General features: G+C 43.0%; 2 protein-coding genes across 5 annotated transcripts; one reads left to right on the top strand and one right to left on the bottom strand.

Annotated features, from left to right (window-relative positions):
* LOC112220951 (signal-transducing adaptor protein 1) lies at positions 1 to 16,180 on the top strand. 4 transcript variants are annotated; one of them, XM_024382957.2, is made up of 11 exons: positions 72 to 93; positions 314 to 378; positions 13,755 to 13,826; positions 13,927 to 14,043; positions 14,172 to 14,228; positions 14,381 to 14,553; positions 14,646 to 14,777; positions 14,981 to 15,050; positions 15,241 to 15,343; positions 15,470 to 15,646; positions 15,759 to 16,180. In XM_024382957.2, exons 3-11 carry the CDS (start codon positions 13,815 to 13,817, stop codon positions 15,782 to 15,784), a joined length of 867 nt encoding a protein of 288 aa, XP_024238725.1. In that variant the 5' UTR covers positions 72 to 93; positions 314 to 378; positions 13,755 to 13,814; the 3' UTR covers positions 15,785 to 16,180. The 4 variants fall into 4 exon arrangements, with proteins under 4 accessions (XP_024238723.1, XP_024238725.1, XP_024238724.1 ...); XM_024382956.2 differs by having other exon boundaries at positions 75 to 93; positions 314 to 383; XM_024382955.2 differs by lacking the exon at positions 314 to 378 and having other exon boundaries at positions 1 to 93.
* On the bottom strand, positions 16,179 to 25,973 carry ankrd13d (ankyrin repeat domain 13 family, member D). The gene is made up of 16 exons (XM_024382952.2): positions 24,864 to 25,973; positions 24,587 to 24,722; positions 20,483 to 20,607; positions 20,332 to 20,377; positions 20,051 to 20,194; positions 19,779 to 19,968; positions 19,577 to 19,643; positions 19,370 to 19,451; positions 19,227 to 19,288; positions 18,986 to 19,116; positions 18,684 to 18,841; positions 18,384 to 18,497; positions 17,547 to 17,719; positions 17,333 to 17,421; positions 16,989 to 17,222; positions 16,179 to 16,780 (listed from the first exon to the last, which is right to left on the bottom strand). Exons 1-16 carry the CDS (start codon positions 24,945 to 24,947, stop codon positions 16,717 to 16,719), a joined length of 1,899 nt encoding a protein of 632 aa, XP_024238720.1. The 5' UTR covers positions 24,948 to 25,973; the 3' UTR covers positions 16,179 to 16,716.
* Between the last annotated feature and the right edge of the window lie 32 nt (positions 25,974 to 26,005).

Genomic DNA, 26,005 nt, shown 5'->3' on the forward strand with positions numbered 1-26,005 from the left:
TCTGGAGGAGCAGGGAGAGTAGAGACACGAGTGTCCAGATCACTCTTGGCAGAAAGAGACCATCATGCTGGGTAACCTTGAAGAGAAACAAAGGTAGGATTCTGGAACAACCAAGACATACTTCCATTCTTTTGTTATTTTCGTTCTCTCTGAACCCAACACACACAGTGTAACACAACAACAAAAAAGGTGTTTTATACTGCTCTGGACTGAATGTGGTATGTGGCTGGAGAGGGGACCAAACCTGGTTTGGGATGTCTGAAGGGTGGATTTCCAGCTGCATCTGATAATCTTCATCTGCGATCTTCCAAAGGGAGTACACTTTTACTGGGGAAAGAGTAAGAAGAACAGATTGAAGAGCACAGTCAGTACAGGAAAGTAAAGTAAAGGAAATTTATTGAGTTATTTCCTGTGTGGGAGTGGCCTGTGTGCGCCTTTGTGTATGTGTGTGTGTGTGTGTTTAGGATTTAAGCAGATTCCAAGTCAACCTAATACAGGGACGGGCAACTTTTATGAGGGTGCAATCATGTCATTTTCATGAGAAGGGAATGCAAAATGCAATAATTATTTAATAACTTTGTCCAATCAACGCTGCAATACTTAAGTTACAAATGTTTAACAAGCATTACAATGTATTATTCTAGACATGATCAGAGGGAGAGAGAAAGCATAGCGTGAAAGGCCACGCCCTCCTGAGGAGGAGAGCGACAGAAAGAGAGAGAGTATATCTCACCAGTGTCAGGAGCCAAATAGAAAGAGACAATTAATCTACGAGCATTTTATAGGCATCTGATCTGTTTGGATTCAAAATCTGACTTGTTGACTAATGGCATTACTACTGAGTTAATCCGTTTTGCATGGGCTGCATCTCAATCGGTGGAAAATGGCAGAGCTACAGCACTGCTTGTCAGACTAGGAGACATCACAAAAATCGGTCTTCTCGCGAAAAAGTATGTAGCATCTGACCGGTTTGGCCTACAAAACTAATATAATTCTATGGAAAGATGAGACTCTCACGAACAAGATGATCTTCTCCGTTTTGCTCCACGTCCCCCACAAGCCCCACGGGAATTGTCGGTACCGCCAATGTGCCAACTTCTGTCTGTAGCGTCTGAACCGTTTGGGCTACCAACTACACTGAACTAAAATATAAACACAACATGGAAAGTGTTGGTCCCATGTTTCATGAGCTGAAATGAAATCTCAGAAATGTTTTATACGCACAAAAAGCTTATTTATGTCAAATTTGTGCACAAATGTGTTTACATCCTTGTTGCGCAGGTGCACCTTGTGCTGGGAACAATAAAGGGCCAGTTTAAAATGTCCAGTTTTGTCACACAACACAATACCACAGATGTCTCAGGTTGAGGGAGCGTGCAATTGTCATGCTGACTGCAAGAATGTCCACCAGAGCTATTGCCAGAGAATTTCATGTTAATATCTCTACCATCATTTTAGAGAATTTGGCAGTACGACCAACCGGACTCACAATCGCAGACCACATGTAACCACTCCAGCCCAGAAACCTCCACATCCAGCTTCTTCATCTGGGGAATGGTCTGAGATCAGCCACCCGGACAGCTGATGAAACTGTGGGATTGCTCTACCAAAACATTTCTGCACAAACTGTCAGAAACCGTCTCATGGAAGCTCATCTGCGTGCTCGTCGTCCTCACCAGGGTCTTGACCTGACTGCAGTTTGGCGTCATAATCTACTTCAGTAGGCAAAAGTTCACCTTCAATGGCCACTGGCAACTGTACCAGGCAGATGGCATTGTGTGGGCGAGAGGTTTGCTGATATCAACGTTGTGAACAGAGTGCCCCATGGTGGCGGTGGGGTTATGGTATGGACAGGCTTAACCTACGAACAACAAACACAATTGTATTTTATCAATGGCAATTTGAATGCACAGAAATACAGGGATGAGCCCCTGAGGCCCATTGTCGTGCCATTCATCCGCCGCCGCCACCACCTCATGTTTCAGCATGATAATACATGTCACAAGGAAATGTACACAACACCTGGAAGCTGAAAATGTCCCAATTCCTCCATGGCCTGCATACTCACCAGACATGTTACGGATAGAGCATGTTTGGGGCGTTATTTTGTTTTTCCTATCTATATATTTATATGACCAAAATTATATGGACACCTGCTCGTCGAACATCTCATTCCAAAGTCATATGCATTAATATGGAGTTGGTCCCCCCTTTGCTGCTATAACAACCTCCACTCTTCTGGGAAGGCTTACCACTAGATGTTGGAACATTGCTGCCGGGACTTGCATCCATTCAGCCATAAGAGCATTAGTGAGGTTGGGCGCTGATGTTCGTCGAATAGGCCTGGCTCGCAGTCGACGTTCCAATTCATCCCAAAGGTGTTCGATGGGGTTGAGGTCAGGGCTCTGTGCAAGCCACAGAGCCCTGACTAAGGGGCCTAGCCCAAGTTGTTTCACACCGATCTCGACAAACCATTTCTGTTTGGACCCCGCTTTGTGTACGGGGGAATTGTCATGCTGAAACAGGATAGGGCCTTCCCCAAACTGTTGTCACAAAGTTGGAAGCACAGAATTGTCTAGAATGTCATTGTATGCAGCAACGTTAAGATTTCCCTGCACTGGAACTAAAGGGCCTAGCCCGAACCATGAAAAACAGCCCCAGACCATTGTTCCTCCTCCACCAAACATTACAGTTGGCACCATGCATTGAGGCAGGTAGCGTTCTTCTGGCATTCGTCAAACCCAGATTTGTCTGTCGGACTGCCAAGCCTGACGCTTGGCATTGCGCATTGTGATCTTAGGCTTTTGCGCGGCTGCTCGGCCATGGAAACCCATTTCATGAAGCTACTAGCTTCAGCACTCGCCTGTCCCGTTCTGTGATCTTGTGTGGCCTACCACATTGTGGCCAAGCCGTTGTTGCTCCTAGATGTTTCCACTTCACAATAACAGCACTTACAGTTGACGAGGGCAGCTCTAGCAGGGTGAAAATTGTACGAAAAATTGTACGAATGACAGTGCTATATTGAAAGTCACTGAGCTCTTCAATAAGGCCATTCTACTGCCAATGTTTGTGTATGGAGATTACATGGCTGTGTGCTCGATGTTATACACCTGTCAGCAATGGGTGTGGCTGAAATAGCCAAATCCACTCATTGGAAGGGGTATCCATATACTTTTGTATATATAGTGTCTCCCCTTGATATGAGACACTTCAAAACCTTATTCTTTATGATTACAATTTTTTTACTTGCGGTTTTGCCATTAATTAAGGTGTTATTCAATTACATTTTTTATATATTTTATTTTATACCTACAGGTGTCCTAAAATTACAAATAAAATCACTAAATGATACACGGTATGGCCATTTAAAAACAATTCCAAATGTTAGTTTAGTAGAACCCCCCTCACAAAGGCTAGACAGTGTGGCTAGACGGTATGGCTAGACGGTACACTGTCCCTCTCTCAGCACATATCAAAGCTGCAGGCTAAAGTTAAATCTAATCTATCTTGGTTTCCTCTATCGTAATCGCTACTCTTTCACCCCAGCTGCCAAACTAACCCTGATTCAGATGACCATCCTACCCGTGCTAGATTACGGAGACATAATTTATAGATCGGCAGGTAAGGGTGCTCTCGGAGTGCCTAGACGTTCTTTACCATTCGGCCATCAGATTTGCCACCAATGCTCCTTAGAGTACACATCACTGCACTCTACACTCCTCTGTAAACTGGTCATCTCTGTATACCTGTCGCAAGACCCTCTGGTTGATGCTTATTTATTAAACCCTCTAAGGACTCAGTCCTACCTGTCTGAGATATCTACTGCAGCCCTCATCCGCAACATACAACCCCCATTCTGCCAGTCACATTCTGCTAAAGGTCCCCAAAGCATACACATCCTTGGGTCGCTCTTCTTTTCAGTTTGCTGCAGCTAGCGACTGGAATGAGCTGCAACAAGCACTCAAACTGGACAGTTTTATCTCCATCTCTTCATTCAAAGACTCAATCATGGACACTCTGACTGACAGTTGTGTCTGCTTTGTGTGATGCACACACTGTACATAGGTTTTTCTATTTTCTATTTTTTTTCTTTTCTATTGTGTTATTGACTCGACGTTTGTTTATGTGTAACTCTGTGTTGTTGTTTTTGTCGCACTGCTTTGCTTTATCTTGGCCAGGTCGCAGTTGTAAATGAGAACTTGTTCTCAACTGGCTTACCTGGTTAAATTAAGGTTTAAGAAAATTAAAAATAAATAACTTTAGACTTTTCGGGGTTAACTTCCAATCAGATACAGTTTCAGACCTACAGGATGTAAAGACAACAGGACCTCTGCTACCCAGACGTGTGACAAAAATGGATGTTGGAGAGATAATGCAGCATTCCTGAGACAACACAAAGGAAAACCTTCCATACAGTTGATAAGAGTCACTTCGGAGGTTGGGCACAGTACCTAGTCATGTGAAGGGGGCAGTTGTGCCAGTTCCAGGTCTAAAGTGCTAAAGGACGCCCTAGTACCTCGAGGTTCTACTTTACACACTCTGTAAATCACTGCACTGCTTCCTCATTCCCTAAGTTCAACCAGCCTTATACTGACCAAGGACTGAGGGAGAGAGAAAACGATAAGCTAAGTCAATGACTCACACAGACAGATAAAACAACACTAAAAGTTCTGAGGTAATTAGATCAAGTGGTGGACAGAGCCACAGGGATCTGGATCTATATGTATAGTGGTTTAAACTTAAGTCGAACTTAAAGTTTATGTGAACTGAACTGGGCTAAACAACACAGAGTTGAGCTAAGCAGGACCAGGACAAAGTGGAAACATGACAGCAACCACTAGACAGGTTTACAAGAGGAGGGAGACCATCACAGCCCTTCCTCTGTATTACTCAGGACAGCTGCTGAAGAAATACACTGGAGAGAAGGTAACGAACAGGACACAGAGAATGGGGGATAGGCCAATAAGGACTGGCAGAGAGAAAATTACAGAGTGACCCTTACAAAAATAAAGTCAAAAAATCAATATATTTAACATCACGTAATACATGTAAATGCAATTAGCATTTTTGTAATGCCTGACAATATTCCTGAAATGCATGGCTATGGCATCTAGTCTACCTGGTGGCCAAAGTGGTTCCTAATGCAGCTTCTTCAATTACTCTTTACGTATTGATCAATGGAGATATGAATTTAAATGTTTTATTTAACCTTTATTTAACTATGCAATTCAGTTAAGAACAAAAATCTTATTTACAATGAGGCTCCCAGAAAGCAAAAGGCTTCCTGCGGGTACGGGTGTCACGCCCTGACCTTAGAGAGACGTTTTATTTCTCTATTTGGTTAGGTCAGGGTGTGATTTGGGGTGGGCATTCTATGTTATCTGTTTCTTTGTTTTTGCCCGAGTGTGGTTCCCAATCAGAGGCAGCTGTCCATCGTTGTCTCGGATTGGGAATCATACTTAGGCAGTCCTTTTTCCCTCTTTCATTTGTAGGATCTTATTTTTGCATTGGTTGTTATTTTGCCTTGCAGAACGTCACGTTCCTATTTTGTTTTGTTGTTGTCGGTGTTCATTATAAAATAAATAGAATGAACATGTACCACGCTGCGCTTTGGTCCACTTCTTCCCTTGATGATCGTGACAACGGGGGCTTGGATTAAAAAGAAAAAAGAAATAAAAAATATAGGACAAAACACACATCACAACAAGAGAGACTCTACAACACTACATAAAAAGAGACCTAAGACAACAACATAGCATGGCAGCAACACATGAAAACACAGCATGGTAGCAACACAACACGACAACAACATGGTAGCAACACAACATGTCAGCAGCACAACATGGTAGCAGCACAAAAATAATGTACAAACATTATTGGGCACATACAACAATACATCACACAAAGCAGCCACAACCTTCAGTAAGAGTGTCCATGATTAAGTCGTTGAATGAAGAGATTGAGATAAAACTGTCCAGTTTGAGTGTTTGTTGCAGCTCGTTCCTGCGCTAGCTGCAGCGAACTGAAAAGAGGAGCGACCCAGGGATGTGTGTGCTTTGGGGACCTTTAGCAGAATGTGACTGGCAGAACAGGTGTTGTATGTGGAAGATGAGGGCTGCAGTAGGTATCTTAGATAGGGGGGAATGAGGCCTAAGAGTATTTTATAAATAAGCATCAACCAGTGGAGATAATTGTTTTGCCCGCCAAACAAAACTTTGGCAGTGATATAATTTAAATTGTAAATTTTGGGGGGGAGATTTCAACTAATTTTAGGCTGTTTAAAAAATATACATAAAAATATATTTTTATGGATTTAAACATGAACTATACATTGTACAACACTTCACAAAAAAGTGCCTTCAGAAAGTATTCACACCAGTTGACTTTTTCCACATTTTTCTTTGTTACGAATTGGGATTAAAATGGATTTGATTGTTTGTTTTTTCAACGATATACACAAAGTACTCTGTCAAAGTGGAAGAAAAAATATTTTGAAAAAGATGAATGAAAAATAAAACACAAATATATGCTGATTAGATAACTATTCAACCCCCTCGGTTAATACATGCAAGATCACCTTTTGCCAGCGATTACAGAAAAAAAAAGAGTCTTTTTGAGTAAGTCTCCAGAGCTTTGCACACCTGGATTGTACAATACTTGCCAATTATCATTTTTTACACTCTTCAGGCTCTATCAAGATGATTGTTGATCATTACTAGACAGCCATTTTCAAGTCTTTCCATAGATTTTCAAGCCGATTTAAGTCCGAACTGTAACTAGGCCACACAGGAACATTTAATGCCGTCTTGGTAGGCAACTCCAGTGTATATTTGGCCCTGAATTGAACTTCTTGTCCTGCTGAAAGGTGAATTGGTCTCCCAGTGCTGGAAAGCATACTGAACCAGGTTTTCCTCTAGAATTTTGCATGTGCTTAGCTCTATTCCGTTTCTTTTCATCAACAACAAAAAACTCCCTAGTCCTTGCCGATGACGAGCATATCCATAACATGATGCAGCCACCACCATCCTTGAAAATATGAAGACTGATACTCAGTGATGTGTTGTGTTGGTTTTGTCCTAAACAACACTTTCTATTCAGGACAAAAAGTTAATTTCTTTGACAATTTTTTGGCAGTATTACTTTAGTGCCTTATTGCAAACAGGATGCATGTTTTGGAACATTTTTATTCTGTACAGACTTCCTCCTTTTCACTCTGTTAATTAGGTTAGTATTGTTGAGTAGCTACAATATGGTTGAGCCATCCTCAGTTTTCTCTTATCACGGCCATTAAACTCTGTAACTGTTTTAAAGTCACCATTGGCCTCATGGTGAAATCACTGAGCGGTTTCCTTCCTCTCCGGCAACTGAGTTAGGAAGGACACCTGTATCTTTGTAGTGACTGGGTGTATTGATAAACCATCCAAAGTGTAATTAATAACTTCACCATGCTCAACTGGATATTCAGTGTCTGTTTTTTATACCCATTTACCAATAGGTGCCTTCTTCTTTGCAAAGCATTGGAAAACCTCCCTGGTCTTTCTGGTGAATCTGTGCTTGAAATTCACTACACGGCTGATGTGTGGGGTACAGAGATGCGGCAATGATTTAAAAATATATATGAATCGATATTATTGCACACAGAGGCTGTAACACAACAAAGTGTGGAAAAAGTTAAGGGGTGCGAATACTTTCTGAAGGCTCTGTATTTCAAAGTGTAGGTCTAGGTTTTGTGCATCCAATGAGCGGTATGATACGGCTCTACAGTGTTGGGTAGCAGTGTTATGGTGCGTTAGTAACCAAGTGAGAAGTGGGAATTTACCACATCTGGGAAAAATCCACTTGGGCGGCCCTCCAGGTGGTAATTACTAGTTAAATCAGCCATGAATCCTCATGACAGGGAGAATGGAAGGTTGTTGTGTATTACAGGGAGGGGCAATTGAATGCAAGTTTCACAAAAAAAAGTAAACATTTCTAGCCTGTCTATCTATGCGTGACAGGTCACACATCCTGAGTGTTATGCTGTACCTGCTCAGTTTTTCCCCACAAAACACCAGAAAATGGCCTAAAAGAGTAGAACCAGCTCACCTGGTTTTATACTATGATTTCACTATTAGATGTTCAATGTTTCTTTTAAAATAAATGTTTAAAAAGGAATAGTTTCACCATATTAAAATGAGAGTTCAGTTCACATAACATAACAGGGTTGACCTTCAAATGAGGGACAGAAGTAAATTAATCATTAATCACATAATCTTTCATAAATAACTTTGTCAAAGCAACAAAATAACTAGGGTTATACAGTGATGGTGAAAACTTGGACACACATATTCATTCAAGGGTTTTTCTTTATTCTTACTATTTTCTACATTGTGACTACATCGATACTATGAAATAACGCATATGGAATCATGTAGTAACCAAAAATGTGTTAAGCAAATTAAAATAATTTTTATCTTTGAGACTCTTCAAAGTAGCCACCCTTTGCCTTGATGACAACTTTACACATTCTTGGCATTCTCTCAACCAGCTTCACCTGGAACGCTTTTGAAACAGTTTTGAAGGAGTTCCCACGTATGCTTTTTTCACCTTTATTTAACAAGGTAGGCTAGTTGAGAACAAGTTCTCATTTACAACTGCAACCTGGCCAAGATAAAGCAAAGCAGTTCGACACATACAACAACACAGATTTACACATGGAATAAACAAACATGCAGACAATAATACAGTAGAAAAAGTCTATATACAGTGTGTGCAAATAAGGTAAGATAAGGGAGTTAAGGCAAAAAATAGGCCATGGTGGCGAAGTAATTACAATATAGCAATTAAACACTGGAGTGATAGATGTGCAAAAGATGAATGTGCAAGTAGAGATACTGGGGTGTAAAGGAGCTAGATAAATAAATAAAAATACAGTATGGGGATGTGGTAGTTGGATGGGCTATTTACAGATGGGCTATGTACAGGTGCAGTGATCTGTGAGCTGCTCTGACAGCTGGTGCTTAAAGCTAGTGAGGGAGATAAGAGTCTCCAGCTTCAGTGATTTTTGCAGTTTGTTCCAGTCATTTGCAGTGGAGAACTGGAAGGACTGGTGGCCAAAGGAAGAATCGGCTTTGGGGGTGACCAGTGAAATATATCTGCTGGAGCGCGTGCTACGGGTGGGTGCTGCTATGGTGACCAGTGAGCTGAGAAAAGGTGGGGCTTTACCTAGCAGAGACCTGTAGATGACCTGGAGCCAGTGGGTTTGGCGACGAGTAAGAAGCGAGGGCCAGCCAACGAGAGCGTACAGGTCGCAGTGGTGATTAGTGTATGGGGCTTTGGTGACAAAACGGATGGCACTGTGATAGACTGCATCCAGTTTGTTGAGTAGAGTGTCGGAGGCTATTTTGTAAATGACATCGCCGAAATCGAGGATCGGTAGGATGGTCAGTTTTACGATGGTATGTTTGGCAGCATGAGTGAAGGATGCTTTGTTGCGAATTAGGAAGCCAATTCTAGATTTAATTTTGGATTGGAGATGCTTAATGTGAGTCTGGAAGGAGAGTTTACAGTCTAATCAGACACCTAGGTATTTGTAGTTGTCCACATATTCTATGTCAGAACTGTCCAAAGTAGTGATGCTGGACGGGCGGGCAGCGATCAGTTGAAGAGCATGCATTTCGTTTAACTTGCAATTAAGAGCAGTTGGAGGCCACGGAAGGAGAGCTGTATGGCATTGAAGCTCATCTGGAGGTCAGTTAACACAGTGTCCAAAGAAGGGCCAGGTGTATACAGAATGGTGTCATTTGCATAGAGGTGGATCAGAGAATCACCAGCAGCAAGAGCGACATCATTGATGTATACAGAGAAAAGTGTCGGCCCAAGAATTGAACCCTGTGGCACCCCCATAGAGACTGCCAGAGGTCCGGACAACAGGCCCTCCGATTTGACACACTGAACTCTATCAGAGAAGTAGTTGGTAAACCAGGCGAGGCAGTCATCTGAGAAACCAAGGCTGTTGAGCCTGCCGATAAGAATGTGGTGATTGACAGAGTCGAAAGCCTTGGCCAGGTTGATGAATACGGTTGCACAGTACTGTCTATTATCAATGGTGGTTATGATATCGTTTAGGACCTTGAGCGTGGCTGAGGTACACCCATGACCCATAGATACAGGTCTGTAGCAGTTTGGGTCTAGAGTGTCTCCCCCTTTGAAGAGGGGGATGACCGCAACAGCTTTCCAATCTCAGACGATACGAAAGAGAGATTGAACAGGTTAGTAATAGGGGTTGCAACAATTTTGTCAGATAATTTTAGAAAGAGAAGGTCCAGATTGTCTAGCCCGGCTAATTTGTAGGGGTCCAGATTTTGCAGCTCTTTCAGAACATCAGCTATCTGGATTTGGGTGAAGGAAAAATGGGGGAGGCTTGGGAAAGATGCTGTGGGGGGTGCAGGTCTGTTGACCGGGGTAGGGGTAACCAGGTGGAAAGCATGGCCAGCCGTTGAAAAATGCTTATTGAAATTCTCAATTATAATGGATTTATCAGTGGTGACAGTGTTGCCTAGCCTCAGTGCAGTGGGCAGCTAGGAGGAGGTGTTCTTATTCTTCATGGACATTAATGTCCCAGAACTTTTTTGAGTTTGTGCTAGAGGATGTAAATTTCTGTTTGCAAAATATAGTCTTAGCTTTCCTAACTGCCTGTGTACTGTATATTGGTTCCTAACTTCTCTGAAAAGATAATGCTAATGAAGTACGCCACAGGATGTTTTTGTGCTGGTCAAGGGCAGTCAGGTCTGGAGTGAACCAAGGGCTATATCTGTTCCTGGTTCCTGTTCCTGGTTCTACATTTTTTGAATGGGGCATACTTATTTAAGATGGTAAGGAAGGCACTTTTAAAGAATAACCAGGCGTCCTCTACTGACGGGATGAGGTCAATATCCTTCCAGGACACCCGGAAGGAAAGGCCTGCTCGCTGAAGTGTTTTAGGGAGCGTTTGACAGTGCTGAGCCCTTGTTGGCTGCCTTTCCTTTACTCTGCGGTCTAGCTCATCCCAAACCATCTCAATTGGGTTGAGGTTGGGTGATTGTGGAAGGCAGGTCATCTGATGCAGCACCATCACTCTCCTTCTTGGTCAAATAGCCCTTACACAGCCTGGAGATGTGTTGGGTCATTGTCCTGTTGAAAAACAAATGGTAATCCCACTAAGCGGAAACCAGATGTGATGGCGTATCGCTGCTGAATGCTGTGGTACCCTTGTTAAGTGTGCCTTGAATTCTAAATAAATCACAGACAGTGTCACCAGCAAAGCACCCCCACACCATCACACCTCCTCCTCCATGCTTCCCGGTGTGAACCACACATGCCGAGATCATCCATTCACCTACTCTGCATCTCAAAAAGACACAATGGTTGGAACCAAAAAATCTAAAATTTGGACTCATCAGACCAAATGACAGATTTCCACCGGTCTAATGTCCATTGCTTGTGTTTCTTGACCCAAGCAAGTCTCTTCTTATTATTGGTGTCCTTTAGTAGTGGTTTCTTTTCAGCAATTCGACCATGAAGGCCTGATTCACTCACTCTTCTGAACAGTTAATGTTGAGATGTGTCTGTTACTTGAACACTGTGATTCTGAATATAGACTTTTTTTTCTACTGTGTTATTAACTGTATGTTTGTTTATTCCATGTGTAACTCTGTGTTGTTGTTTGTGTCGCACTGCTTTGCTTTATCTTGGCCAGGTCGCAGTTGTAAATGAGAGCTTGTTCTCAACTATCTTACCTTGTTAAATAAAGGTGAAATAAAAAATAAATAAAAATAAAAGCATTTATTTGGACTGCAATCTGAGTTGCAGTTAACTCTAATGAACGTATCCTCTGTAGCAGAGGTAACTCTGGGTCTTTCCTGTGGCGGTCCCCGTGAGAGCCAGTTTCATCATAGCGCTTGATGGTTTTTGCGACTGCACTTGAAGAAACTTCTTGAAAGTTCTTGAAATGTTCCTGAATGACTGACCTTGATGTCTTAAAGTAATGATGGACTATCCTTTCTCTTTGATTATTTGAGCTGTTCTTGCCATAATATGGACTTGGTCTTTCACCAAATAAGGCTATCTTCTGTACCCCACCCCTACCTTGTCACAACACAGCTGATTAGCTCAAATGCATAAAAGAAGGAAATCAATTCCACAAATTAACTTTTAAACTTCTTAGGGCTGAAATCCCGTTAACGATATCGATATGACAACAGCCAGTGAGAGTACAGGGCGTCCAATTCAAAACAACAGAACTCTCATAATTAAAATTCCTCAAACATACAAGTACCTTATACCATTTTAAAGGTAATCTTGTTGTTAATCCCACCACAATGTCTGATTTCAAATAGGCTTTACAGCGAAAGCACCACAAACAATTGTTAGGTCAGAGCCAAGCCACAGAAAAACACAGCCATTTTTCCAGCCAAAGATAGGAGTCACAAAAAAGCAGAAATAGAGATAAAATTAATCACTAACCTTTGATGATCTTCATCAGATGACACTCATAGGACTTCATGTTACACAATACATGTATGTTTTGTTTGATAAAGTTCATATTTAAAAAAATCTCAGTATACATTGGGCGCTTTATGTTCAGTAGTTCCAAAAACATCCAGTGATTGTTGAGTGAAAATACAAGTGTTCTGCATGGAATTAAATATATACTTCTCCTTAATGCAACCGCTGTGTCAGATTTCAAAAAAGCTTTACGGAAAAAGCAAACCATGCAATTATCTGAGTACGGCGCTCCAACAACAAATACATATATCCGTCATGTTGGAGTCAACAGAAGTCAGAAATAACATTATAAATATTCAGTTACCTTTGATGATCTTCGTCAGAATGCACTCCCAGTTCCACAATAAATGTTTGATTTGTTCGATAATGTCCATCATTTACGCCCAAATAGCTACTTTTGTTAGCGCGTTTGGTAAACAAATCAAAACTCACGAAGCGCATTCACTAGTTGCAGACAAAATTTCAAAAATCTTCAGAAAAGCAAAGGAACGTGAGATACCTCTCATGTGAAATGTGTGTAACCAGCATGTGACTGCTGGCAGACCTCTGACTCATTCAGCCCCCCTTCATAGTAGAAGCATCAATCAAGTTTCTAAAGATGGTTGACATCTAGTGGAAGCCTTAGGAAGTGCAAGATGACCAATATCCCACTGCATCTTCTATAGGGGCTAAGTTGAAAATCGACCAACCTCAGATTTCCCACTTCCTGGTTGGACTTTTTCTCAGGTTTTTGCCTGCCATATGAGTTCTGTTATACTCACAGACATAATTCAAACAGTTGAAGAAACTTCAGTGTTTTCTATCCATATATACTAATAATATGCATATATTAGCAACTGGGACTTGAGGAGCAGGCAGTTTACTCTGGGGACCTCAGTCATACTGCCCCCCAGCCATAAGAAGTGTTTAACAAGACACACCTGTTAATTGAAATGCATTCAAGGTGACTACCTTCTGAAGCTGGTTGAGAGAATGCCAAGAGCGTACAAAGCTGTCATAAACACAAAGGGTGGCTACTTTGAAGAATCTCAAAGATAAAATATATTTTGATTTGTTTAACACTTTTTTTGGTTACAATTTCACAGTATTGATGTCTTCAGTATTATTCTACAATGTAGAACCTTTTGACTGGTAAAGTATACTTATCAAAGTAAATCAATTCATTTGGGCATGTTTCTGCAAGTGTAGAGCAATGGACTTCATGTTGACTCTGGTTTGGCCTTTTCCAGGAATTTAAGAACTTTTATGCAGAGCTCCGTGGATCAACACTCTTTCTGTACACAGACGAGATGCATGACACAGTAAGAGAATAGCTGCACTCATCTAATCTCTTGGTTGTATTGTATCAAGTTTTTTAATCTATCTATGGCTTGACTAATCAGATACGTAATTCCCTATCAGTACTCAGAGAAACTGGACCTTCAGATGTGGAAGTCGATGTCGATGGATTCTCCTTATCAAAACAACAGGTCAACCATCTACACTCTCACCCTGACCAATGAGGAAGTGCAGCTAAAGGTCGTTTATGTTACATTCAGTCAAGTTATTACCAATCCTAATCAGAACGTGTTACTGGCAAATAGCCATAAAGTGGTTGCACAATCCTGCAGATTTACGAGACAGGTATCTGTTGATATCTGATCTAGGTGGATAACCCCAACACAGGAGAGGAGTGGAGAGGCTTCATCATGACTGTGGCCACTGTATGTAACACACATACACATTGGGCTGTCAGGGTTGAATACTCATTCTGACTCATTTTCCTGAGAGTTAAGTAAGAACAGAGAACTTGTAGATTAAACTAAAGAGCAAAGTAAATATAAGCTTGCAATTTCTTTGACGATGTGCCCTGTAGAAGGAGATCCCCAGTAAACTGCAGCTGCTCCCAGGTCAGATGCTGAGGCTGGAAGAGGTTCTGTCTGAGGAGAAGAAGAGACAGGCCCCACCTCCTCCCCTACCTTACACCACCTACCATATCCATCCCTCCTCAGACGACACATATGACGATGCCATCTCTGGAATCCCCCTGTGAGAATTGCCATGTTTCTATTCATTATTTTGATACAAAATGTATTTCTATCTCGTCTCCTCTCACCCTCCTTTTCTTCTCCTCTCTCCAGCTGTTTCTTTCCTGTGTCTCGACAGAAGGCAGAGAAGATGTTGAAGGAGAACACAGAGTACGGCAGCATCATTCTCCGCCCCTCGACTGACAACACTAACTACGCCATCACCTTGAGACAGGACTACCCCAGGTCTTGAACTTAAACATCTCACCCCTGACCTTTAACCCTGAACTCCAACACCCTGTAACTTACAGGCCTCAAGTTTCTCCCCCCTTCACTAAACAAGCCTTTATTGACAACAGCACCCTAGTCCTATCATACAACAGTGTCTCTGGCTGAGGGAGTAGAGAGGAACCGAGTACTCTTGAGATTTACCAGACTCTATCTTTCAGTGGCCCAGTGATGAAGAACTACAAAGTGCTTTCCATAGACACAGGCTTCGTCATTGAACTAGATGCCCCGGTGAGTCCTGCTCTGGCAGCCTGATTCCTGTACTGAATGTCTGACTCTCATCCCATCAAAATGGGCTCAAAACACAGCACGGATATGAGACGACACTCTGTATATGCTTAGTGTCTTGACAGCCCTTCAAGTTTGTCCGATATCTGCTTTTGATAGGAGGTAACATCCTAATGTCTGTCCGTTTCATCAGGTGACTGTCCCTTCCCTGGGGGCAGTGCTAGATCACTTCCTGAAGGCAACAGAGTTCCGTCTGCACCCATACCTGGTTCCCCAGACCTACGACACCTGCATTGGTGAGAGAGCGTCACAACACCACAAATAAGTTGACTCACCACTGAAGGCTAAGCTTATCCCCATAACAATCATATCATTACTGCTGTATCGTACAAGGTGTGTAACTTGTGACCTGTGCCAATCAGATTTGCCACTCGCATTGCCCTGTTTTCCACCCAAACCGGTCCCCCGGGCGAGAGTGGCACCGATGATCCACACAAAGTCCCCGAAAGGGAGCACCCCTCCCTCCTTTCCCAAACTCCCAATCAAAGACACAGATACAGGAAAAGAATATCAAGACGCAGATGAACTATTAAACCCAGGTGTGTGGGTCACAATCAACTTCAGAGCATCAGTGTGTTTACAATAGACGTGGGTGCAGTCTCAGGCTTGTAAGTTCTCTTCAGTCCGTCTACTCTGTTTTCGTCTCTCCAGACCCCAGACCTGAAGACCTGAATTAGGAGCTCCGCACAGCAGTACCGAAAGGGGATGAAACAGACCTACACAGGGGAACAGTTTTCACACACTACACACAAATCACACACACACACAGTGCAACAACGTCACGAATGAACACACTTGATCTATAGCATCTAGCAAGTTTTTATTTCTCTGTGGTTTTGTACCCAAATGTCACGTTGGCGAGGAAACAACCTGTCGATCATCCTTGTAAAGATGTGAACACTATAGTAAATGCACTTTTTTTTTTGAGCTCATGCTTGGCTCCAGTTAAAAATTTGCCAATGAGATGTAGATTTGAAATAATACAATGGTGCATAAAGATTACTACTGGCCTAGATATCTGAATTGTCCGCTTCTGACCTTTGCACACACAGAAATAAACTACCACACAAATGCTTCAGGATACATTTATTTTCCAAGTCACACGCAGGAGTCAACCAGCATAATATATTTTTTATCAATAATCTTATATATCAGTATTTTATAAATCATATCACTATTATCAGTTTGTATCATAGGTGAAAGGTTAAAGGACTTATCACTCAATGACAGCTGGGTTGTGAAAAATAAAGCAAAATAAAAGTGTTCTCTCCATCCATTCAGGGCCTGAAGAGCGCTCTTACAGCAGCACTGCTAGTTTGACCATCTTTCCCTCCCAGTACCCCTCATCTCTCAAAAAAAACCTTCCCACTGGTGACAGCAAATACAGCAGGTGCCCACTGGTGATTGGAAAGTAGTTTCCACCATATTGCTTTTACCCACCTTGAGGCCAGTACCATCTCTACCTCCCTCCCTGCAGTCTGGTCCCATACTCTAATGCCCCATTATTAAGACATCATAAATTAAAACTAAATAATAATAATTTAACATTGCAGGATAAAAAAACTAAAACAATAAGTTAACATGTTTGTTCCCCAATCAAGACACGTGGCTACTTCTCTAAAAGTGACAGCTGAAGGATCCTTTCCAGCTCATCCTCTTCCTCCTGCCTCACCCTGTAACAGGAAACAGAATTAAGTCATTAGATCCCAGAAACTGGCAATCAAGCTCCCCAAATCCTTTCCTCATCCATCCTTATAATCCCACTCTGCATGGCTGTGTTCAAATACTCTAGAACGGGTTCCTCTCCTCATCCCTTTGCTTGGTCAGAAAACAATGGATGATCAGAGAAAGAAACCCTACAAGCACTCATCCCTCTCACACCTGTCCATCTCTTCCTGTTCCCTGCACGAGAGGTCCATGGCGATGCGTAGCTGCTCGTCAAAGCTGTTTCCCCCGGGAAATGGCCTCGGCAACCGCGGCTCAGCCACTGAGCTGTAGGAGGGAGGGGAGTAGGCTCCGGGGTGCGACGGCGAGACTGACAGGGGAGGGGCAGGATCTGCAGGCTCTCCTTCCTTACCACCAGCCAATGAGATCGACAGGGACTCCTGGATGGCCCTATCAGAGAGAGGTAGCGGGATGACGGTTTAAAAGCTAATGCCAGAGAGTGAAAGCCTTATAATATATTATCCGACATGAACAAGTTGAAAAGGATGGACGCTTCTCACCTCTCCAGCTGAGAGTCATCCTCATACAGGGGTGACTGTATTTGCCCAGAAACAGGACGACTGTTAGTCAGAGCCTCCCATATAGTCACCTACAGAGAGATAGATTTTACTGAACTTCCGTGGCAATCGTAATGAAAACCTAAAGCTGATAAATATTTAATTTGTGGATCAATGACTTCTATTAAGAGTAAACCATGATTATTTCCTGTCTCACCTGGTCGCTCTCTGTCCCTGCGTCCAATAGGCTCTGCTGGATGGCAAACTGCAGCAAGTTATCATCCTCATCTCTCATTGGCTCGCTGCGGCCCGGACCAAGCGTGGTGTAGTCTGGGGGTGGTTCAAATACGGAGGGGTCCACCTCGCAGTTAAATGGATGCAGGGCCTGCCCTGGGAGCAGAGGGACAGGGAGATACGTTTCCACACCTTTTTTCTCGAGCAACGTGCACCTTTTGGTAACACGATACCTCACCCATCCAGACTCCCAAATAGCAACATTCACAAGGGGGCAACAGAAGTTCTTGTTGTCTTCTCATTTGTTGTGAAAGCAAAAGAAGAGTCTTGTCTTCCCTAGCTAGCAATTTGGCTAAACACTGCAAGATAGCTAGCCTTTTAGCTTCCCACATTGTTTCACATGGCATTTGATTTAATAATAAATCTGATTGACCTGGCAAATACTCTCAAAACTTGCCGGTGTAACCTACAACATTATCGAAATGTCATATGCTGCTCCTATGTATTCACTCAGCTAAAAATAGAATGTCGTGTTTTGGTCACAGAGAAAATAGTTATTACTTCTAAACAAAATACATTCTAATTAAGGCTACAATGTTGTTTGGTTAATTGTCTGAACAGTTGCTGAGATTATATACACAACACTTCCCCCATGGCTATGCAAGGAATGGGGCACAGGACTACGTAGAATATCGGTGCGCACTACAAGGAGCTGCCCCTTTTGGGGACGAAAAACGTCACTTTGACACTGCACTACACTCCGTAGGGTCCGTCTCCGTAGGGTATAAATAGCCCTTTAGTATGTGTTGCGTGTGGTTACCAGCCTCGGGGGCCTCCTCAGGTGTGTGTACAGTAACCGAGCTGACAGGCTCATCACAGCCACACAGGTTACTGAAGGTCACTCTGGCATTCAACACATGGAACAGAGGGATCTCTGAGAAAGAGAGAGAGAGAAAGGGGAGATCTTCAAACTCTTGTCACTTTGTTTAAGCTTAAATTGTAAAGCATGTCCTTTTTCTTCTGATAGCACCTGCTCCTCTCCATGTCTTCTCTTTGGGTCTCTGTTTCAGATCCTGCCTAGAAGGTAGGGACTAGGGGTCAGTTTGGGATTAAGCCTCACCTATTTTGACCGGGAAGCCGGGGGGCAGGCTCAGAGTGATGAAGTCACGTAGTTTGGCAAAATGGGCGTTGGAGATGGCCATGAGGTCAATGATGGGCGTGACCTGCTCAGCCAATGACAGAGGGTGAGCCTCACTCAACCACAGATGGGCCTTAAACCTAAAGAGAGAGAGAGACAGAGAGAGCAAGAGAGAAAAATAAAGACACTTGCATTAAACATGGCAGTGATCTTGTGCTTCTCCAAGCTTGACTGTGCGTTGCTACGGTGATCCCGGCTATCTGTTGCCATGGCAACAGTGGTACCTCTGGACTTTGCTGGTGAGCTCCACGGGGCGTCCGATGTCTCGCTCATTGAGTTGGAACTCTGGGTCAAAGTATTCCTCAGCGGTGATGGCTGTGGGGTTATGGGGGCTGGCACACTGAGAAACATTACTCTGAGAGACATGGGAAGAGAGACATCATTGACCACATCCAGTCAGTCAGTCCATCAAAGCATCTATCCACCACATATAATATGAGGTGGAGGTATCTTTCTGAAACTCACCCCATTAGGAGCAGTATGCTGCTCAGCTATCCCCAGGAAGGACTGAAGCGGAGTCTTGGTGCCTGGGAGGACAGGAGGGATTGAACCATGCTGTGCCTGTACATACACTATGACCAAATAAAACATAAGTGTTCTGTGTGTACCTTTGCTCTTTGACTTGTCCTGGTCCGACAGGTGCTCTGTTCTTGATCGAGTCACCAGCTCTACATTAGTGGCGCTGTACACCTGAAAACAAACCAAAGGGAAAAAAACATGATTCAATAAAAATAAAAAATGTTTGTTTTTTTAAAGGCCAAGAAACACTTTCTATTAGAAACATTTTTTAAGTCCAATGGTGCCTCTGGGCTCACCTTTGCTTCGTAGCCACTGACTGCCTCACTCTTCTCAGAGCGCCAGCCCCAAATGCCAGACTTGTTCCTGTGCAGCAAAGAGCAGGAGAGAAGAATTAGAAGACAGACCAGGTAGGTGAGTATGTTGTGTGTGAAGTAGCTACCTTTCGAAGGCGAAGTTGAGTGTGTTGAGGTGTGTGAAGACGATGCGTGTGTGGGTTACCTCTCGAAGGCGATGTTGCGTGTGTTGAGGTGTGTGGAGACGATAGGGGAGGTGAGTCTCTGGGCAGTGTTCTCCTGGGTGGGCAGCATGGCAGCCAGGAGAGACGGAGCGTCCCGCAGGGAGAGAGACAGAGGCTCTGTGTACACCACCTGCTTGTCATGGTCCACCTCCATCACCACAGCGCCATTCTCTATAGAAACACACATTACCATGGAGACAACACACATTCACAATTCAAACACTCTATGGGGACCATACCACCAGTGTTATACCTTCGCCCTTAAAGATGTAGCTGCGACGGCCCTTGAGCCAGGTCATGTGCTCAAATCCCAGTAGAGTGGTGTCCACCCGCAGACACGAGCCACTCTTCCACACGCGGTACACATCACTGGGACACACCTTGGAGACCAGGGGGACTGAGAGTTTGGGGGGGGGTTAACCACCATAAACACTTCAGTGCATCACAGTGACAGTATAACTGGGAGCTGTTCATCTGGTGCTGAAACCGACCACAGTGAGCAGATATGAGCCCTTCACGATCACACACACTCACCCCAACTGGTGAACTCCCATTTCATCTCCACGTAAAAATCCCGGGCCTGAAAGAGGTGACACAGCATCGTGAGTTTCAGATATGTGATTGACAGGTGTGCTACCGGTGTTTGTTATATGGCTGAAGCGAAGGCTGCAAAGCGTTACCTTACCCGTCTTAGCTTGCTCAGCAGTTCTGGGATGCCGGCCAGTCTCTCTGTGGCTCGCTTGAAGTCTCTATACTGCAGCACCAGCTGACAAAGCTCAGGGTCACCTGTGCTCACTGCCTCCTGCAAAACTGGACATCGACATGCCATCAAACCACACACAGTGCCTATAGAAAGTCTGCACTCAATTGAAATTCTCTCACATTTTGTTACATTACAAAGTGGGAGTGAAATATTTTAATTGTCATGTTTTGTCATTGACCTACACAAAATACGCCATAATAACAAAGTGAAAATACATTTGACAAAATTATAAAAATGTTATAAAATAATTAGTTGCACAAGTATTCACCCGCTTTGTTTTGGGAAGTTGAGCCGCACACAGACGCAATAATGTAACAACGTTTCGACAGCCAAGCGGTCTTCATCAGGGTATAATGACTAACACGGTGGGTCACTCGTTTATGTCGAGTTTGAAAGCCCTTGCTCCCTTTGGTCTCAACGTAGAGTTTGATCTGAAGTCCTTCTTTCGCTATCCATTGTAAATAATGTTTGTAGGCCTACGTAGCCACATTGGATAGGATCATAGATACATTCATGCTTTTTTCCCCGTTCTATCTATATATATATATATATATATATATCTGTAAATCGACCAATGAAGTCAAGCCACAGCTGGCCATGATTACAGACACCTGTGTGTGTACTTTCAAACTCTATATCAATTAGTGACCCGCAATGTTTGTCATTATACCACGATGTAGACAGCGTGTCTGTCGAAACATTATTAAATTACGTCTGAGCTCCGAGAGTGTGAGGCTCTCCTTTTCATTTTCAAGTGTTCTACTCCGCTAGCCAGCACCTTGACAAACCAGGTGTGAGTTTTAACCGCCTCCAGATTGAACACAGAAGTCAAATTTGGCATAACAAATCAGATAAATTACATGGAAGAAATAAGAGTTGGCATGATTTTTCAATGACTACCCCCTTCCTCTGTCGTCCATACATACAGTGCCTTCAGAAAGTTGTCACACCCCTAGACTTTATCCACATTTTGTTGTCAGACTGAATTTAAAATTGATTACATTTAGATTGTGTGTCAATGGCCTACACACAATAACCTATAATAACAGTGGAATTTTGTTTTTAGTAATATCTTAATAATGAAAAGGCAAAATATCTTGAATCAATAAGTATTCAATCCGTTTGTTACGGTACGCCTAAATAAGTTCAGGAGTAAAAATGTGCTTAAAAAGCCACATAAGTTACATGGACTCACTCAGTGCAATAATAGTGTTTAACATGATTTTTGAATGACTACCTCATCTCTTTACCCCACAAGTAAAATGATCTTTAAGTTCCTTCAGGCGAACAGTGAATTTCAAACACAAATTCAACCAAAGACCAGGGAGGTTTTCCAATGCCTCGCAAAGGGCGCCTATTGATAAATGGGTAAAAAAGACATTGAATATCCCTTTGAGCATGGTGTAGTTATTAATTACACTTTGGTGTATCATTACACCCAGTCACTACAAAGCTACAGGGGTCCTTCCTAACTCAGTTGCCGGAGAGGAAGGAAATCGCTCAGGGATTTCACCATGAGGCCAATGGCGACTTTAAAACAGTTACAGAGTTGAATGGCTGTTACAGGAGAAAATTGAGGATGGATCAACATTGTAGTTACTCCACAATACTAAGCTAAAAGACGGCATGAAAGCATGGAAGCCTGTATAGAATAACAAATATTCCAAAACATGCATCCTGTTTGCAATAAGGCACTAAAGTAAAACTGCAAATTATGTAGCAAGGAAATTAACTTTATGTCCTGAATACAAAAGTGATATGTTTGGGGCAAATCCAACACAACATTACCGAGTACCACTCTTCACATTTTCAAGCATGGTGGTGGCTGTATCATGTTATGGGTATGCTTGTCATCAGCATAGACTAGGGAGTTTTTTAGGATAGAAAGAAACGGAAGAGCTTAGCACAGTCAAAATCCTAGAGGAAAACCTGGTTCAACTGCAGTCTGCTTTCCAACAGACACAGAGACAAAGTCACCTTTCAGCAGGAAAATAACCTAAAACAAGGCCAAATAGTGGTTTGAGCGTTGGGTCGGTAACCGAAAGGTTGCTGGATCGAATCCCCGAGCTGACAAGGTAAAAATATGTCGTTCTGCCCGAGCAAGGCAGTTAACTCACTGTTCTCTGGGAGCCGAAGACGCGGATGTCGATTAAGGCAGCCCCCCGTACCTCTCTAATTCAGAGGGGTTGGGTTAAATGTGGAAGACACATTTCAATTGAAGGCATTCAGTTGTACAGCTGACTAAGTATCCCCCTTTCCCTTATATACATTGGAGTTTCTTACCAAGACGACATTGAATGTTCCTTTAGTGGGCTCATTACAGTTTTGACCTTAATTTCCTTAAAATCGATGGCAAGACTTGAAAATGGTATTGAACAACAACCAACTTGACACAGCTTGAAGAATTTTTTAAAGAATAAATGTGCAAATATTGCACAATACAATTGTGCAAAGCACTTATGAGATGTACCCAAGAAGACACCAAAGGTGTTTCTAACATGTATTGACTCGGGTGGGGTGAATACTAATCTAATCAAGGTTTACAATGCATTTGGAAAGTTTTCAGACCTTTTACCACATTTTGTTACGTTACAGCCTTATTCTAAAACAGATCAATTAAAAAATGTTTCCTCATCAATCTACACAAAATACCTCATAATGACGTAGTAAAAACAGGTTTAAATTTTTGCAAATGTATATAAATAACATTTACATAAGTATTCAGACTCTTTACTCAGTTGACAGTTCATGTCAGCTCAAAAACCAAGCCATGAGGTTGAAGGAATTGTTCGTAGAGCTCCGAGACAGGATTGTGTTGAGGCACAGATCTGCAGCATTGAAGGTCCCCAAGAAAACAGTGGCCTCCATCATTCTTAAATGGAGGAAGTTTTGGAACCACCAACACTCTTCCTAGAGCTGGCAGCCTGGCCAAACTGAGCAATCGGGGGACAAGGGCCTAGGTCAGGGAGGTGACCAAGAACCCGATGGTCACTCTGACAGAGCTCCAGAGTTCCTCTGTGGAGATGGGAAAACCTTCCAGAAGGACAAAGATCCTGCAGCACTCCACCAATCAGACCTCTAAAGTAGTGGCAAGACGGAAGCCACTGCTCAGTAAAAAACACATGACAGCTAGCTTAGAGTTTTCCAAAAGGCACCTAAAGGACTCTGACCATGAGAAACAAGTTTCTCTAGTCTGATGAACCCAAGACTGAACTCTTAACCTGAATGCCAAGCATCACGTCTGGAGGAAACCTGGCACCATCCCTATGTTGAGCCATGGTAGTGTTCGCATCATGCTGTGGCAATGTTTTTCAGCAGCAGGGATTGGGAGACTCGTCAGGATTGAGGGAAAGAGAAACAGAGCAAAATAAAAAGTGATCCTTGATGAAAACCTGCTCCAGAGCGCACATGGACATCAGACTGGGGCGAAGGTTCACCTTTCAACAGGACAAAGACCTTAAGCTCACAGCCAAGACAACACAGAAGTGGCTTCGGGACAAGTCTCTGAATGTCCTTGAGTGGCCCAGCCAGGGCCTGGACTTGAATCTGATCGAACATCTCAGGAAAGACCTGAAAATAGCTGTGCAGCAACGCTCCCCATCCAACCTGACAGAGTTTAAGAGGATTTGCAGAGAAGAGTGGGAGAAACTCCACCATAACGATAAAGCTGGGTATTGTGTGTAGATTGATGAGGGGGGGAAACTATTTAATCAATTTTAGAATAAGGCTGTAACATAACAAAATGTGGAAAAGGTCAAGGGGTCTGAATACTTTCCGAATGCTCCGTATTAGAGTTTTATTCTTCATTAATCTTAACATTTTTAAAAAATCCAGAGTTGTGTGTAGGTAGATCCTTGACAAAACAAATGAAAAATGCATTTGAATTCCACTTTGTAACTTATGAAAATGTTCAAGGGGGTGTGGACTTTCTAGAGGCACTGTATCCTTCAAAAACTGTACAGCAATATGTTTTAGGAAACAGGTGATTTGTATTCTTCCCATTCATTCCTCTGTGTATCCACTCACCAGTCCAGCTCTGAGCGTTGCAGTGCGTTGGGTCTGCGGAGTGTCTGAGCAGCACACGGGTTGATTCCAGGTGGCCCAGACACACAGCCAGCTCTAGCGGGGTGCGCCCCCGCGGGTCCAAGCGATCCACATTCTCCTGTGGAAGAACAGCACTGGTGTGTCATGAAAGCTGGGGCGCGCCTTCTGAGCGGTGCGGTATGGGACGCAAAGCTGTCAAACTCAAAACGTGAACGGTTGAAAAGAGAGAAACGTATGTTGCTACCCCAGGTTGACCTACCTCGTTTTTTTGTAGTTGCCGTTCAAGCTCAAGGTATTGGTTGTTCCAAACCAGAAAATGAAAAGGAAACGCCTCTTGAGCCATTGTTTATCAAATGTAGCCAGCAACTTGCTATACAGCTTTCACCGTTTCTCTTCCAGCAGCAGCAAAAATGTTCTCTCTCAAGAGACGTGTGAGGACGCGTGCACAAACAATTCCCGCAAGGTAGCAAGATTATACTTTATAAAACTGGTAAATATTTAGCAAAGTAATTAGCAATAGGATAGGAGTAGGTGCCGATTAAAATACATAGGAAAGGAAAGCCAGGAAAGCGGCTAACTGGCTAATAACATATGACAGCACTTATTTTCCATTCTATCTTGCTTGTTAGCTAGCTGGTTAACATTGAACTAACCATGTCCATTTCTAGTCTAGCAATGCCGTTTGTTTGTAACAAACGACGGTATCATGTCCTGCTGATGTGCTAACAAGCAAACAAGTCCATATCGTCACCCACTCGCTTTCGCGATGGGTTTTTTTCTGATCCTGTGCAGTCAAAATAATAGACCGAGATACGGCCTATTTCGAATACACATCCAGGTCACTCGAGTATATAACACGTCCGATGATAGCGATGTCAATTCGGATGCTGTCAATATACCTTGTCGGTGTTCATATTCCAATCACTAACATTCTGGAAACAACAAACCACTATTGCACAGTCCGGTATTCTTAACAATAACGGACTGCAGCAGCTGAGACAATATACACACCCCAGTTTGCATTATTTATTTATATTTCACGTCATTTTCAGCGTCGCTTTAGTTCCAGGTTATTGCTTGCAGCTGGAGTGGGTGAGGAAGGAAGGGCGCGTAATGCATGTTGCCATACAATCATTGATGGGTAAACAACTGTTCTATCCCCACTTCTAATGCCAGATGTCAAGTAGAGTTGTGGGGCAATGGTGAGAATCTCCAGCTGATGACCACGGGCTCTTTGCGCCCAATAAAAAAATAAAAATAAAAAAAGGTATTACATGTACACAGCGAATCACCTGACACCGTAACAAAAGCCTGCACAACCTGTAGATAAGATCCCAAGGATCAGATTTGTAAAACACTGGGCTAAGACAAGAAGCCGAGTACCATATTACTCAAGTATTC

This window comes from Oncorhynchus tshawytscha, linkage group LG21 (assembly GCF_018296145.1).
Source record: "Oncorhynchus tshawytscha isolate Ot180627B linkage group LG21, Otsh_v2.0, whole genome shotgun sequence".
Taxonomy (NCBI): domain Eukaryota; kingdom Metazoa; phylum Chordata; class Actinopteri; order Salmoniformes; family Salmonidae; genus Oncorhynchus; species Oncorhynchus tshawytscha.